This window comes from Platichthys flesus, chromosome 21, assembly GCF_949316205.1.
Source record: "Platichthys flesus chromosome 21, fPlaFle2.1, whole genome shotgun sequence".
Lineage (NCBI taxonomy): Eukaryota > Metazoa > Chordata > Actinopteri > Pleuronectiformes > Pleuronectidae > Platichthys > Platichthys flesus.
This window is the reverse complement of record NC_084965.1, coordinates 1,855,392-1,870,726: the sequence shown is the minus strand read 5'-3', so window position 1 is coordinate 1,870,726 and position 15,335 is coordinate 1,855,392. Positions and strand designations below refer to the sequence as shown.

Here is a 15,335-nt window from a genome sequence, read left to right as displayed (position 1 = left end):
TGACAGAGAAGAGACTCATGTTCTTCTCGGTTTCTTAAATTCCCTTCACATCGCTGCATGTCTTACACTTCCCTCCATCCCTCCCTCCATTATGTTCCTCATCCCTCTTCGGCTGTCACTCTCTGTCCTGCTCCTTCCTTTCCTGCTGCCTTTTCTTTACATTCGCTGACCTCTGACATGTCATCATTCTTGCCTCAGCGGTCGTGATGGCGCTCGCAGAAGATCGAGTGGCGGCCCTGAACACAAATGTGTCCAGCGAGCGGAGGGAGGGAGACGGCACAGCTTCTTCAGTCTCCCGAGTAAATAAATAGACTGTGTACTGCTGCTGTGTCCACGGCTCCCTCTCTGAGAGGCTGCCGCCGCAATCAACACCGACTCCTGCCCTCGCTTCATGCATCATTAGCAGCGGTAGGAAATCCTTTCCACTGGTCCCTCACTACTTGTGTCGGCATCAGCTAATGATGTCCCAGTCCATCCATAAATTTGTCGTTGTGTGCAGCTTTGAGAAGTCTGACATGGCAGCAGGGTGCACGGGGATGAAAGAGCTCAGCGGACTGACTGCTAGAACGTAGCAGCAGGGGAGAGAGGACATTAGTCGGAGGGAGGAAGCAAACTAACACCGGCTAAATGGATTTTCCTACCGATTGTCCTCTTGTTTGCATCTTCATCAAAATCATTTTCCTCCCGCACCTCCTTCTTAAAGTCCTGAACGAGACCAGATATTTGAGTTTGAAAAGAAATAAATCACAGGGTTACATTTAGAACGAGAGCGGCACCCACAGGGCTGCGTGGCGTTGACTCGGAACACCTCAAGAGGCCGCGGCTCAGATGGTCTAATACATTGCTTTCGTTAATTATGCAGCAGCACAGTACAGTATTCCCTACTGCTGCCTGTGGTGTGTGTGTGTGTGTGTGTGTGTGTGTGTGTGTGTGGTATTACTATTCACAAGACAAACCACAGCAGCTCCCACGGCGAAGGCACCCAGCGGAAACCTGGGACCCGTGACGATGCATGTGAAAATGTCATGCCACTCGTTTTCTCATACCCTCAACTCCCCATTCCATCTCCTCCCCCCGCCCCCCACTCCACCTCCACCACCACCCCCCCTCTAATCGACATATGCCATTCTTGTGCTCCACGTGCAACACGAGGGATTCTGCCGTCGAAGCGTCCTGCGAGAGCGCTTGTGAATAAGGAGTCGTGGGAACAAGGGAGCCGGGACGCAGCAGGTGGGAACTATAAGGGGAAGCATCTTTATTTGGATGGCATTTGTGTGCGTGACTGTGTGGGTCTGTGTGCACGTGTGCGATCTTACTGAGGGTCTCCGGCGTAGCTGAGCTGAGCGGGACGGATTCCAAAGTGGACGATGATGGGGAAGGTGATGACTTCCGGGTTGAACTGCTCCCTGTCCAGTTGGTCGATACGCACCGAGCTGGGTTTCTAGGGGGGGGGAGAGGTTGCACTTTACAGTATGAACACATTCATATGGCTACGAGGCAGCCATCAGTCAACCATCTGCTCCCGATATGTGAAATAACAAATAATCCAGGCCAGGAGGGTCGTCTGTCACAGGCATGTGAGGAGATGAGGCCCAGACGAGGCTTGTAGCGAGCGGACAACCATGATAAAGGGATGTCGGGCACGGCGAGCTCGCTTCTGACGCTCTTATCGGGCGGGAGATTGACAAGCAACATGTCCTCAGCAGACTCCCAATCACAGCGAGCCTGTCAGGCATTCTGCGGGATCAGAGGAGGGGGCTGGAGCATCAGGCGCCAGTAGCTGCACGGCAGATGGCCCAAGGCGCTCGGGTTCACCTTGACATCAGCCGCGCATGCTCGTCACAACCTGAATACTAACTTTGATTCGGGAGCGAGAGGTCACCAGCCGACTGTGATTGTGTCTTTATGGCAACAGGATCCGGTTTGATTGGCTCGCTGGACGGCTTGATGACTGTTTACAGCCCCTATGCAAATGGTTGTAAATGTTAATTCATACACACGAGGTCATTTAGCGTCTCGTGGTTCTTTACATGCGCTTTAATGGCCCGTAGCTGATTGAAGGTTGTGGAGCAGGCCGCTGTGTAAAGCCATCGCACTTCGTGTTTGATTGGCAGCAAACACGTTGACCTTGACGTAACACAACACAGGACTACAAAACAAGAGCGTGCTGTGGGCTGAGCTGGATGCAGCGTCTCCTTACTTTCAAAATAAGAGTCAACTCGTTGTTTTCTCGACTGATGAATCGACTCATCGTCTTTTTAGGGGCCGTCCCAGAGGGTTTACTGACAGATTCATTGACAAAAGCAAACATCTTCATTTACCGTCCTTCTCTCATCTCTGGATGATGATAAGACACATCGGGGGAAAGACAGGGATTTGACTAAAAACACGAGATACACAAGAACTGTTTCTCCAGTTCAGGTTCCGCGTACCGAGCTGAGGACAATTCTCCTTTGATAGAGCTGAACTATAGAAGGAGGAATCTCTGCGTCTTTCTGAAGGCATGCAGGCCAAGTCATTGCTATTATCATGTCACATCTACATGTGACATGATAATGGGAAAGAGCAGATCAACTGTACAAGGGCAGTTCAACACCTGGACAACTGACTGCACTGCACATGCCATTGTACAACTTAACATCTTCTGTATTTTGCTCTCTGGAACCTTGTTGAATACGCGGTGGAGTTCATGCCATTCGATGTTGTGCACAAGAGGTTTCAGCCCTTTCATAGTCGTGTGTCCTCTGCTCTTCACTCACATACCAAGTTGTTTGAGTGACTCCAAGGCGACAGCTTACAAATCTGAGGGCAAAGACTATAAATCCGTGCACACAGACTTCTAAACCCACAGCCTTCACATTCTCACATGGGTCTTGCATCTCCCCACAGGGCTCAGTATCTCCATACGTTTGGTAAGTTCTGGGTAAGTTGTGCGTCTTCCGGACAAAGCTTTGATAGAAGCTGCATGTTGGATTAACCGAGCTCTCAGCCCCCTTCAGACACCGGAGGTAATAAAAACCAACACATCACCAAACCCACTAAACCAGAGCCTGAGGGCGACAATGAAGAGGACCACTGTAGATTGTTCCACTTTCAGTAAAACAGAGTAAGTCTCTGTGTCTATGTTCTTTTTTTAATGGACTTTGTTTGAGTGGCAGCCCAATCTTTAACTTGAGTCTGGGGATGGAAGACTATTAAACACCCGACGCTCTGCAAAAACATGACAGCAACGATTCAGTCCTGTCGGGAAGCGCAGGTGACTCGATAACTCAACCACGCCAAAGGTTAAACAATCATATTCATTGTTCATACACAACCTCTTAGCTAGCAATGACATCTTCACCTTTACCCAAACACAATTACTGTACATTCTTTAAAATATGGGCCCAGAAGAAGAAGGTCGACCGACTCTGGCTGTGACATAAAAGCTTCGGCCCGACTCTTGTTGATGACAGCAAACGCCCTTGGGGAGAATAGGTGAGGCTGATGTCACAGGCTAACGGCAACAGCCTGATTCCTGCAGTGTCGGGGTCGGGGGGGGCGACAAACTGCCCTTGGAACTGCGGACAAGGCCACCTCCTGTCGCCACAGAGACGCTGAGGCCTCACCATGCCCGGGTGGGTGACGATCATGCCCTTGCACTCCTCCGCGTATTTCTGCCAATCCAGCTCCTCCCACTGCAGCATGTCTGCAATCTCCTCCTCGGGCACGAGCGGCTTGCTGCTGCGGAGCAGGTAGAGCAGCACCTGGTGCATGGACAGCACCTCCTTCCCGCCATCTAAGACACACATATTCAACAACGCAATTACACACGGATAATAAATACACACAACTTAATTGACATAGACAAAGAGTCATGGCTGCAGTAGCTGTGGCTCCACGGGGGGGGGGGGGGTCTTTCTCTGATGTTTTCATTCGCTGCTTTAATCCTTGGCCTAAAAATCAACATTCATGTTTAAAAACACACTCAGTTATTCTACGAGCGTCTCACCTCACTTCACCTCGGAGCCAATATTACATGCTCTCTGAAAATGTCCCGATGCATCACAATTGCAATGTTCAGGAAACACACAGGTGAACACAGGCACCGCTGAAAGGTCGGCAGCGCACAATACGTGAAGGCACACAATGACACGCTGAAGGAATAACATTCAAATATGTACTTACAAAGTCAGGAGGGGACAGAGAGTCCCTTATGAACGTGCAGAAAATACAACACACACATGCACTCTCCTAAGTCAAACATACTCGGTTTAATAGACACTCATGCAAAATTGATTGACCTCCATTTATGTGTGTGCACATGGACAGACAGATTGAAAAACCCAGTGCCCTCTCAGTCCTGGAAATGCATTAAGAAAATAACAAATGCAGACACACACAAACACACGCACACATTGTAACTTCCAAACAACACCGTGCTCTCACTCTCTTTATACATCATATCACAAACATCGGACTGGACAGTTTGCTTTTCTTTTTTGTGCTTTTGTAAAAGAGGCAGATACATGTTTGCAGCGGACCAAATGGGAAGAGCTGGGAGAGAAATGGTTTTCTGATGGAAAGCAGGTAGGTGGCACGGCTGTCATAACAAACTCAGCGGTGATATCATAGCGCACCAGCACCATCATGTGCATCGAAGATGAATATCACGCAGCCACACAGCTGCTCGGGCTCTGTAACCGAAGCTGACATCAGCATCACATGCAGAAATGTATAACTGCTGGAGACGTGCAACCTCTTTTTCTCTCCCCCTGCATTTTTTAACCGGGAAGCTGCGTTGCCACTGACCAACAGAGGGAGACAAACAGCAAAGCAGTGGAGGCTCTGAGCCGCTGGTTAAGAGGCTCACCAGGTAAGAACCGGACGAAACGCGGCATGAAATGGAAACCCCGACATCCGGAGGTCTGGTCCTCCAGCTCAGGCCCTGGACAAGAGAGAAGAATTTCTATTTGTTTGGTTGTTTGTTTCTTTGCACAACACAAGTCTGACAGGTCTGACTTTCACACACATCTAAGATTTAGAGTGGAAAGTTATGGCTGGGATGACAACCACAGTTCTGCTGCTTCCCAATTTCACGACAGTTATCAGAATCAGACTTTCAACGCAGCGTGAGTTTGTTCTTTTGTCTTTTCAAATCTTATTTATAACTGAACACATTTGTCTCAAAATAAATACACTCAGACTTTTATCTAAGTTACTGTAACGGACAAACACAATCTATTTTAAATAGTAACACAAATCCTTGTGTTGTTCTTTTCTATTTTTAAGTTATATATTTTTGTTTTTTCCAAATAATCTTTACAGGTCAGCAACAGAAAAAATAAGGATTCTCCCATTTCAGCCATTTCAGCCATTTCAGCCAGTATGGATCAGTTTATTTGGTGGAGAATCTTTTTCTGCTTTCTGTGGAAGCACTGACTGCAAATCCCAATTTGTAAAAGCAACTGGTTCCGTCTTCTGGGATTCCTACCTGTCAGGTTCCAGTCATACAGCTCGAGGACGTCCTGGAACAAGTAGGAGGCAAACAGCTCCAGGCCTCGGACACAGTAGTTCTGGACACAGGAGACGGACGGTGTGTGACATACAGTCCAGACTCAGTGTTCATGTAGATATGAGAGATAAGTAAATCCAGTTCTCTAACTTTATCACATAAGCCACTGTATCGCTGTAATCAACTTCAGCAGGTTAAAAAGAATCCCCTCTCGCTCCTCTGAAAGGATTAGCACCTCGGCTCGCCCGGGCGCCGAGGTGCGAGGGCTACGCGTGCGGCTCAGCTCCATCAGGCTGAGCCGCTTGAGATAAAATAAAATAAGAAAAATAAAAGAAAGAGACAAAGGGGGTGAAAAGGAGCCGGGAGATAAAGTGGGGTTTTACTGACCTCGGGTGTCATCTCCTCTATGAAGTGAATGGTGTAATCTATGTTGAAGCGGATCACACGGCACAATGGAATCTGTGATGATGAAAAGGAGCAGAGGACAGGGAGAAGAAAGGACGGGCCGACTCATTACCATGGCGTTAGGTAGAGGTTACAGCTTTTCAATGAAACTCATTAAAAACTCATCCCCGCTCGCAGAGCTGGTCCAGAGTGGAGCTCTCACGTGTACAGAGAAGGTTCGAACCCCGCTCTGACTCGCTGTGTGCGGATAAACAAGCAGAACATACGGTCAAATTAAACACCGAGACGTGTACACACACTCAATGACATGCACCTGACTCTTTAAAATTAAGTAACTCAAATCTCACTGAAGAGATAAGCCTGCTCTTCTGTGTTTAATCTCCCTAGTTACACGCTCTTTGTTGTCTGAGCGCAGGGGGACATTTTAAGGGATTAACCTGGGAGTCACTTTCATTCTTGCCCATCCTGGCGGCTAACTAGCAGGAGGCTAATATCACCACGCTCCGAGGTTTCCTAATCCCCGCGCTGCCACAAAGCGTTTACCCCAGCTTTTAACAAGGGCTGCTTAAATTATCCAGTTTAAATCACGCCTAATCCTCTGAGCCCTGTTCAGACGAGGCAGATATTGACCGAGTGGTTTATTATTCAAACATGCAGGAGGACACACACGTGTAGACGCTGACCCACAAAAAGCACACGTGGAATATTCACCCTTTAAAAAGGGAGTTTTCAAGAAACCAGGTTTTTATTGTCTCCCGTCGATTTCTTATCTCGTTTGAACTTAAGAGTCGGGGGGGGAGGGCGGGGCTCAAACGGCTGCAGAAAGAGCGGCGGCCCTTTTAAGTCACGACCTCTCTCATGTTCAAAAGTCACTGACGTTCAGAGGCGATGGAGACGACTCTGCACAAGGTCAACGCGCTGAGAGGAGGACGCTGTCCAGGCGACAAAATGTCAAACGACTTGAAGCCAAATGCCAATAAGAAGATATTTTTGAATAATGGGGAGTTCAAGGAGGAGGATATATTATATCTGCAGCCTTCACAGACACATAGAAAGAAGAAGAGTCATATGTGACGCGAAGAAGTCAACCGGTGTTTATCGTCAATATTCAGCCAGGAAACTTTTGAAAATATGATGAATTCTAAACAGAAATTGGTGGATTAGTTACAGCACAAACTCTTTTGGTTAAGGAAGCCGGGGATCATGGGTAATATCCGGCCTTCAGCTGTGTTTCAGTGCAGTGAGGGAACTGTGTTATTGTTCTATCCCTCTGAGTGTTTTCCTCTATGGTGATATGTCCTCTTTGCAGGTTAAGAATAGCACAATGTAAAGAAAGTGTATTGTTATTATTATTAGATAAATACTTGTTTTTTCAATGCATAACACTTGAATATGGAATTAATTTCCCTTAGTGAAAAGTGGAGTTTTATTTTAGCTTGTTGAAAAGTTCCTTGTTTCATCCGTGTGGAGAGAAACACGTAAAAAGCACACGTAAACATAAACAGTCGAATACTCATTGAGACGACTGCCTCTGAAAAACACACAAACTGCAAACTCCAGGTAAACAAATAAATAATAACGATGACATGAAATGTAAAAAACAAAAGAACAGACGCCCACTTCCTGTCAGAACTGCGAAGGCATCGTGGTGAGGAACAAAGCCGGCTTACGTTAGTGAGAGGACTGTGGGAGAAGAGGGAGAAGCCTTCGAACAGGTACTCGTGGTCGTCGTACTCGATCACCGTCGGCCTGTCGGTCTGAGAGCAGGACACAGCAGGTCACGTTGTTATACAGCGATTACATTCATTCAACTATGAAGTAATGACACTGATCTATTTAAGTTCTGCTGTGTTAATATTCACATCTTAATCTTTCTTAAGACAGATTCCTACCAGGAAGTTGGTTGGCGGAGACACGGTGATTCTGTAGTGAAACAGTTTCCCTGAGTTGTTGTTCATGGTACGACACTGTTTCACCGCCTGAAAGAAAGAAGACACACAATCTCAATAACATTTATCAACTTTAAAAGTGAATTATAAATGTATGCTTTGCTCTCACATTATAATAAAACCAATGATGTGATTTTAAGTGAATATTTGGGCTGACTAGAATAATACCCATGCACCCGTGTGGCACAGCTTCAAGGTTAGGAGAGGGTGATTTATTCAGAGCGTGTCATACCTCCTCCCCCGGGTAGATGCTGTGGCGGATCCCTGTACGTCTGGCCTTGGCACTGCACTTACACAGGGGGCCATCATTCATCTGGACAGAAAGAAAATACGTAAATCAGACACAACCGCTCCACTTTGCCGGGTACAACACCGGAGCCGCGGAACATTTCACATCTCCTGAACGCACACCCCTGACCTTTACTCCTCCACTGGAGCTTGGAGGTTTTTTAAAAGTTTTTCCTGTGTGGTGGTGTCGGGCTGACGTGAAGGCTTCATCAAGACACAAAGTGAAAAACTGCTCACCTACGAGTTTGTCTTAAGTCATTGACATTTCAAATTCGAAAAAACTGAAGCTCAATTTCCTGCCTCGTCTACTGAAGCATCATTTACTAGAATGTTTTCAGAAGCTCCCAGAGACGTGAACTTGTTGCTCTGACAGACACTGCTGGAAAAGGCATTAAATGTTTGATAAAGTATTATATCTTGACGTATATATAAATGATAGATTCCCTGGCACCAGAATCCCAACACGTTTTCTTTCTTTAACGGGTCAGAGGTGCAGCTTCCCATTACTTCTCTCTCCTTCCTGATGAGACCTAGAGCCGATCCACATTTGTCTTTTCTTCCTCCTACATCCTCTAAAACTAAATTAATAATACTGTTTGACCTGAAGTCAAAGTGCCTGAGTTTCCCACCCCCCATGTTTCTCTGCAATATTCAACGTTCAGCAGGAGTTGGGAGATCTGATTTCTGGTCTGTTTTAGAATTGAATGAAGTCATGTCTGGACTGTGCATGTCACCCTAGCTGTTAAATCCATATAGTTCAGGGTCTACTTTCTTTCTAGGAGTCAACATTTTCTCTGGTGTTAGGGCCCAATTCTTCTGTTTGGGTCCTCAGGCTTCGATTTGAGTGATACCAATAATAAAATGTAGTTGATAAAATGGCAAAATGTGGTTTTGTAACATGATAAAACAAATTAAACATCCCTTGGTTAAGACAAACCAACCTGTCCTGGGTCGTTGTACCACAGCTCCTCGTGCAGGCGGTCGGGATGAGCTTTCTTCCTCTTGATCTCGGCGATGACATCAAAAACATCTGAGTCAGAGCTGCTGGAGCAGGTGCTTCCCTCGCCGTCTGACTCGCAGTCTGACTCACTGCTGCTGTTGTCTGGAACCAAAGTTCACAAAAGGTCCTCCATCATTAGAGCGTTGTAGGGCAGACAAGTGAAACATAATTCGCTGAGCCGGGAGCCGGTCGAGTGGTTAAGCCCCCCCCTCGCTCAGCTGTGCCCTCGCACACTATCACACAACACGAAGTCACAGGGAAGCAATCTGTCAAAACGCCTCAGTCAGCTGTTCAAGAGGAATAATTATCCACACAATGCTGATGACACAGCAAATGTTCTTCTCTTCAATGTTTCATCAGGGAAACACAGTGTTTGCATCATCTGTCAATCACTACGTTGGATTCATTGATTAAATATTCCAGCTCGTTGTACTTTCTTAACCATCTGCAGACTTTGATGACTGTGAGATTAAAGAGCAGCAGACATCTCATGTTTTCTTTATTTCTGTCACTGACAAGAAACCAAATGAGGATTATTATTAATCAGCTGAATAGTTTGTGGCTTTAGATGAGTAGATACTTCTATTCTTATCATTTAACTTGAGTTATTTACTATAAAAACAATGCACAAAGTGAACAAATCGGTGTAACAAATCCAGAAATCTTAAACCTTCACTTTTTTGGACAAACGATTGACTTGGCTGGATTATTTTTATTTTGAAACAGCACACATGTTTACATGGACACTGAAGCTTCTTTTAGACGTGCACTGAACTCTGGATAATCTCTAGAAACTTTCCAGAGGAGCTGTATGTGAGAACACAAATGTTAGAGTCAGTTGCTCCAGGGAAACTCCAGACTGTTACCTTCCAGCTCCCGAATAAAACCTCTGTCAGAGGGAGCTAAGGTGAGAACACACGTCTCAATGTTCCGATATTAACCAGATTAAGACAGCAGAATAAATTACTGCCGTGGAAACAATAACAATCAAATTAAAACGTGACCTTATTCACATTATGCAGACAAATATACGTCTTTAGCATTTTGCCACATTAACTTTGCTGTCGGTGTGAAGGCACAGCTGAGCTCTGAGGACAAGATGACGTCACACAGAACTGTTTTGTTGATGCAGATTTTGATCGGGCGTGAAACATTCTGTGCTTACGTGTTTAGTTTTATTAGATCTCATTGAGCGAGACTGAAACTGTTGAGGCGCTGGAAGAGACCGCGCAGATACGATCATAAACACTGAGCTGAACGTCTGCCTCGGCCTAACGCACGGCTGAGAACGCAGCCGGGTTTTATGGCGCATCAATAACAAAAGGTTGTCGACGAATGTGTTTATTGTTGAATGTTATTTAGCCGCTGCACTTACCAGCAACAACTTACACGAGTACAAACATAACACGACAGAACGTAATCAATCAACGGCTGCCCGAGGTAGAAAAAAAACAACTAATGGTGATCTTTAGAGCCGGAAGATTAAAACAGAAATGATATCTCAGATTACATCACACTGGTGGTTTTTAATATGCACCGATTTGACATAATAACTCAACAAATCTATGTGAAAGAATAGACACAAGTCAAAAAATGATCCATCCCTCAAATACATCGGGATTTAGATGTTTTAAAATATCAGGCTAAGCCAATCGGAGGCCGGGTAGACGCTTCTCAACTGGACCCACCTGGACCCTCATCCAGTTTGGTCTTGGGCGGTTCCCATGATGGCCGAGCAGCCTTGGCTCGGTCCTGCCTCCTCACCAGCTCCTCCTCGAAGCGTTCGTACAGGTCCCGCAGTTTACTGGTCCCCACGACCGTCGAGTCTCCCTGGAAAGAGAAACACACATTCAGACACAACATGAGAATCTGTGAGAGAGCAAATAAGAACCAGGAGATGCTGGGATTACACCGTCAGTGTTTAACACACTCACAGCAACAGGCGCTTTGTGCGTCACTCTATCAGTGGATATTATATTGGTCGAGTGTGACCTTGGCTGGTAGACGGATTCACTAATACACTCTTGAAATAGGATATGAAGAAAATCGTAGATGTATCTGTTTATGAGTAATAACTGTATATTCAGAGGCCGTGCTTTAAACACAAAGATTCCAACGCCGTGTCCTGCACACACATGTGAGACTCAACTTCCTGTTAGTGAAGCTACTGGAACAAACTCCCACTGGTCGCACTGTAGCCGTCACAGCACGCACATAACAGGCATCGATCGGTTCATGGTCGGACAAAGACAAAGCTCGGCTCCGTCTCAACATTCACCTACACTTAAGCTAACTGAAGGACGGCTGAGCTCTCGTCCAGAATGTGTAATTCATGTAAAGACAGAAGCTGAGGACACCATGAGGCAAGCGCTCACAGATAAAAGGTCAAAACTTCAAAAAGAGAAAAATGAGTCGCAAAAGTCCAAAAGATCAAGAGACGTCAGGGAAGAATAGAAAAGGGTCGGGCGGCGATTTGTGAAGAGCGTCCAAGGCCGAAAATATAGAGTGTAAAAGAGAACTAATCCAACTTTGACACTACGGCCGAGGACTAAATTATAATGGAGGTAAATAAAATTAGGGAGGTCGAAACAAACACTTCTCTTGTTTTAACGACCTTAAACAAACTGCTGCCAAATTATGATTTACAAGAGACAAACGATTAGCAGCTCAACGAAGGACGTATAACTAAGACCACAGTACCACTTGGTCCATGGGGTCGTTGGAGTAGTAGTTCTCAGCGTCGGTGCAGCGGATCCAGGCAGGTTTCAGCAGGTCCTCCTCGTCTTTATAATCATCCCCCTTCTCCTTCAGCTTCTCCTTCTCTCGGTCTCGGTCCCGCTCCCGGTCTCGCTCCCTCTCTCGGTCTCTGTCGCTGAAGGTCTCCTCGGAGTCTTTGCTCCTGATGGACGTGTAGCTGCGCTCCCTGCTCAGACCCGAGGAGGCCTCCGACCTCCTGTCCCTCTCGTCTTCCCAGCGACCGCGTTTCCTGTCTCTGCTTGAGGAGCGACTGCAAATGACAGAAAGCAGGATGAGAGATAAAACCTGTCCTCTGTGCTTTTCACCTCAGCTCTAATATAATAACTGGGGGATTACACGTGTACCTGCGAGGCCTCTTCCTGGGCCTGTCAGATGACTGGGAACTCCGACTTTCTCTGTGTCGTTGCCGCTCTCTGTGAACAAACACACAAACACACAATCAGTGGTGAGGAACAAATACACATTTCACAAATGGATGTGATTCAGTAAAGTGCCCTCTGAGTACCTGCTGCGATCCCTGCTCCTGTGTCTGGGAGGAGTCCGGCCTCGGTCGTACTCAGACCTGTACCTTCCGCCCTCCGGCCTCATGCGCTTGTCCGGACTCCGCCCGCGGTCTTTCCTGTCTCCGGGAAATTCCATTTTGTGCCTCTCGCCCTGGTTACCGTAGGCGTAGCCCTTCTGCCTGTGGTCATCATGACGATAGCCTCTTTCTGGAGACCTCCGGTTCTCCAGGGGTTTATCATACTTGTACGGACCCCCGGGCCTGAAGCTGTTGTCTGCTTGGGTTGAGGAGCTTGGGATCTGTGTGTAGCCAGGATTGAAAGTGGGTGGCGGAAATGGAGGGTGAGGAGGATGAGGGTAGTTCATGGAGTACGGAGAGTGGTAGCTCATAGACTGAGGAGCCATTTGGTGAGGCATGGACAAATGTGGCAACGGTGGTGGGGCCACAGGTGGCAACATGTACGGGTGGTAGGAATTCTGAGCAGACACCTGGGAGCCTGGTGTCGGTCCGCCTGTGGCACCGGGCATGGTGGGAGGTGGAAAGTTAGGTGGGGGTTCTAAGAAGCCCTGCTGGACTGGAGGCTTGGGGAAAGGCGGGTGCATGGGGCACTGGTTAAGAGAACCTGGAGTCTGGGATGGTGCTGGAGGAGGGTATCCCATGAAGTCGGAGTGTTGAGGCATGTAGCTGTTGTTCCCATGATAACCGGAGCTTGGAGGAGCCTGTTGATCGTAGTGGTATGGGGGCACAGGAGGCTGTGGGGGGGGTGGTCTCAGGTTGGTGGGTCGGTAGCTTTGAGGAGAGCCGTGCTGGCCTGGAGGCATCCCGCCCCTGGTTCCCCCATGATCCTGCTGGAAAGACATGACTGTGGCTGCCAAAAGAAATAACAACAATCAGGTTAAAATTCACATTTATTTAGGTTATTTTTACTTAATTGACATCAATGACAATAAGTTCAGAACTATGGAGACGTAGTTTCCTCTGGTATTTTTTACTCTTTAGTGTTTAAAGTTGCACTGCTTCTTGTGTCTGGGACTTAAGTAACGTTTTAATAAGTCATGGTTAAGATAAGGAGCTGTTACTATTTTAAGGGAAACAAGCTTTTTGTCATGTTATTAATAGTAGTATGTTTTGTTGATGAATTTAACATCTTTACTGTTGTTTTCCTGTGTCATTATTATATAATTTTCTTCCTCTTCCCCTTCAGACGCCAACTGTTTCAACTATTTACACTTTTTTTAAACATTTAGCTTTTATTTCTCTCTTTTAAATAAACAAGGACTGTGTTGAACCTCTCGTAAATCTGTTGAATCCTGTTAACAGTGTATTTACAGCCACACAGGTGTTTATTAGGTTTAGTTGTAGTGATGTTTGATGACTTTATGTTAAAAATAAGAATTATAAGTACAGTGTTATCTCATATTTCATTTAATTGATTATTCGACGGGGACGGTGCTCATTAATCAACATTAAAATGACTGTAAATGAGAGAGTTCGCTCAAGATGGCAACCTAACATTAAAATACAAAATGACTCGTTAAAGTCAACACATGCAAACAATATACACACACCAATATTCAGGCCATGCACAACAATGAGTAACAACACAACATACGAGACAAAGAAGAGCAAGTAAAGACCAACAAAGACAAAGTTGTCATTAGACAGCCGGGAATCTCATGTGCACATATCTGAATATCAATCAAGACATTTTCTAAATCTGAACTATAAGTATTTACTTCTCTTGTCTTCACTGGGCGACAGAGAATAACATCTTCCACTGGGAATGGTCCAGTCCCCTGTTGGGATACCACTGGTAACCTGAGTTACTTCAGTGGAACATATCTTATGATATCTTATAAACTAGACAAAGGGTTCTTATATTTAATGTATTTAAAGATCCAAGTGGCTTCATTGAAGATATCTTGTTATCACAGGCGCATTTAATTGCAGCTAAAAGTGGCCACAATAAACAATCGTGTAACGGAAACTGGTTTACAAAGCAAATATATTAAAATATTTATAAAATATATTAAGCTGCAGGAGCGTGGCCGGAAGCAGACGAGTGCACGTGAGTGTTGGAGGAGAATGAGCTCGTGTGGTGTGTTATTCACAGAAGCTACTTTGAGCAACACGGTAGCAAACTAGCTCGCACATCATGCTAAGCTACATTGAGAACACATAGGAAACGACGAGGAGGAGGTGAAACCACACACACACGTGTCTCTGTCTTCATCGTCCGGTCACAAACCAACAGCTGTTAGAGTCCGACATGTTTTTAATTGATGTTTAATTTAGTTAATTTCAAATATGCTGAGCAGAACGATGACTTACCTGCTAGGTACCACGCTTTCCGTGAGGCAGGGTTTCTGGCCGGAGTGTTTAGGAGACGGGACACGGGAATGGACCAATCACAATCAGCGGTTTGGTGCTGGCCAATGAGAGGCCCGGAATCGTTTCCGGCCCGGTCGACTGTCAGTGTAGCACAAAAACAAATATTAGAATTAAATGAAACTAAATGAAACGACATCAAATAAAATAATAAAATTAAATAATAATAAAACATGAACTATCTTATAATAAATATTTACTAAATAATAGAATGGAAAATTGAGCAAGGAGGAGAAATTAAAGTATTTGAGAGTGAAATATCCATGTTGTGTTACATTTTGAATGAAATTTCCCCCATTTCAGTTATTTTACTCTTCTTTGCTTGAGAGCTGGATTTGGACAAGTAAGAAGGTAAGATTATTGAATTTTCACAGAGTCACAAATTTAAAAACAGGAAATAACTCTACACAAACACACTAAATATGTGGAATTGTCTTTCCACATCCAAGATTACATTTGTGTAGAGTCTCAAAACGTGACAATGTAAAGTCTTGATGTTTGATTGACGTGTTCAACATGATTAATGGATTATTTTTAAAATATTTTTTATTA

At 45.5% G+C, this 15,335-nt stretch overlaps 1 protein-coding gene across 1 annotated transcript in view; it reads right to left on the bottom strand.

The window, feature by feature from the left end:
- The window catches only part of drosha (drosha ribonuclease III), a 76,984-nt gene extending 62,225 nt beyond the window's left edge, over positions 1-14,759 (bottom strand). The window contains exons 1-14 of the mRNA XM_062379440.1: positions 14,727-14,759; positions 12,399-13,263; positions 12,238-12,306; positions 11,837-12,143; positions 10,825-10,966; positions 9,078-9,238; positions 8,081-8,161; positions 7,792-7,878; positions 7,570-7,656; positions 5,882-5,953; positions 5,474-5,555; positions 4,853-4,927; positions 3,609-3,778; positions 1,317-1,441 (exon numbers count right to left, since the gene is read on the bottom strand). Coding sequence (XP_062235424.1) covers positions 1,317-1,441; positions 3,609-3,778; positions 4,853-4,927; positions 5,474-5,555; positions 5,882-5,953; positions 7,570-7,656; positions 7,792-7,878; positions 8,081-8,161; positions 9,078-9,238; positions 10,825-10,966; positions 11,837-12,143; positions 12,238-12,306; positions 12,399-13,255 — 2,315 coding nt within the window. The 5' untranslated portion in view covers positions 13,256-13,263; positions 14,727-14,759. The remainder of the gene's footprint in view (positions 1-1,316; positions 1,442-3,608; positions 3,779-4,852; positions 4,928-5,473; positions 5,556-5,881; positions 5,954-7,569; positions 7,657-7,791; positions 7,879-8,080; positions 8,162-9,077; positions 9,239-10,824; positions 10,967-11,836; positions 12,144-12,237; positions 12,307-12,398; positions 13,264-14,726) is intronic.
- Between the last annotated feature and the right edge of the window lie 576 nt (positions 14,760-15,335).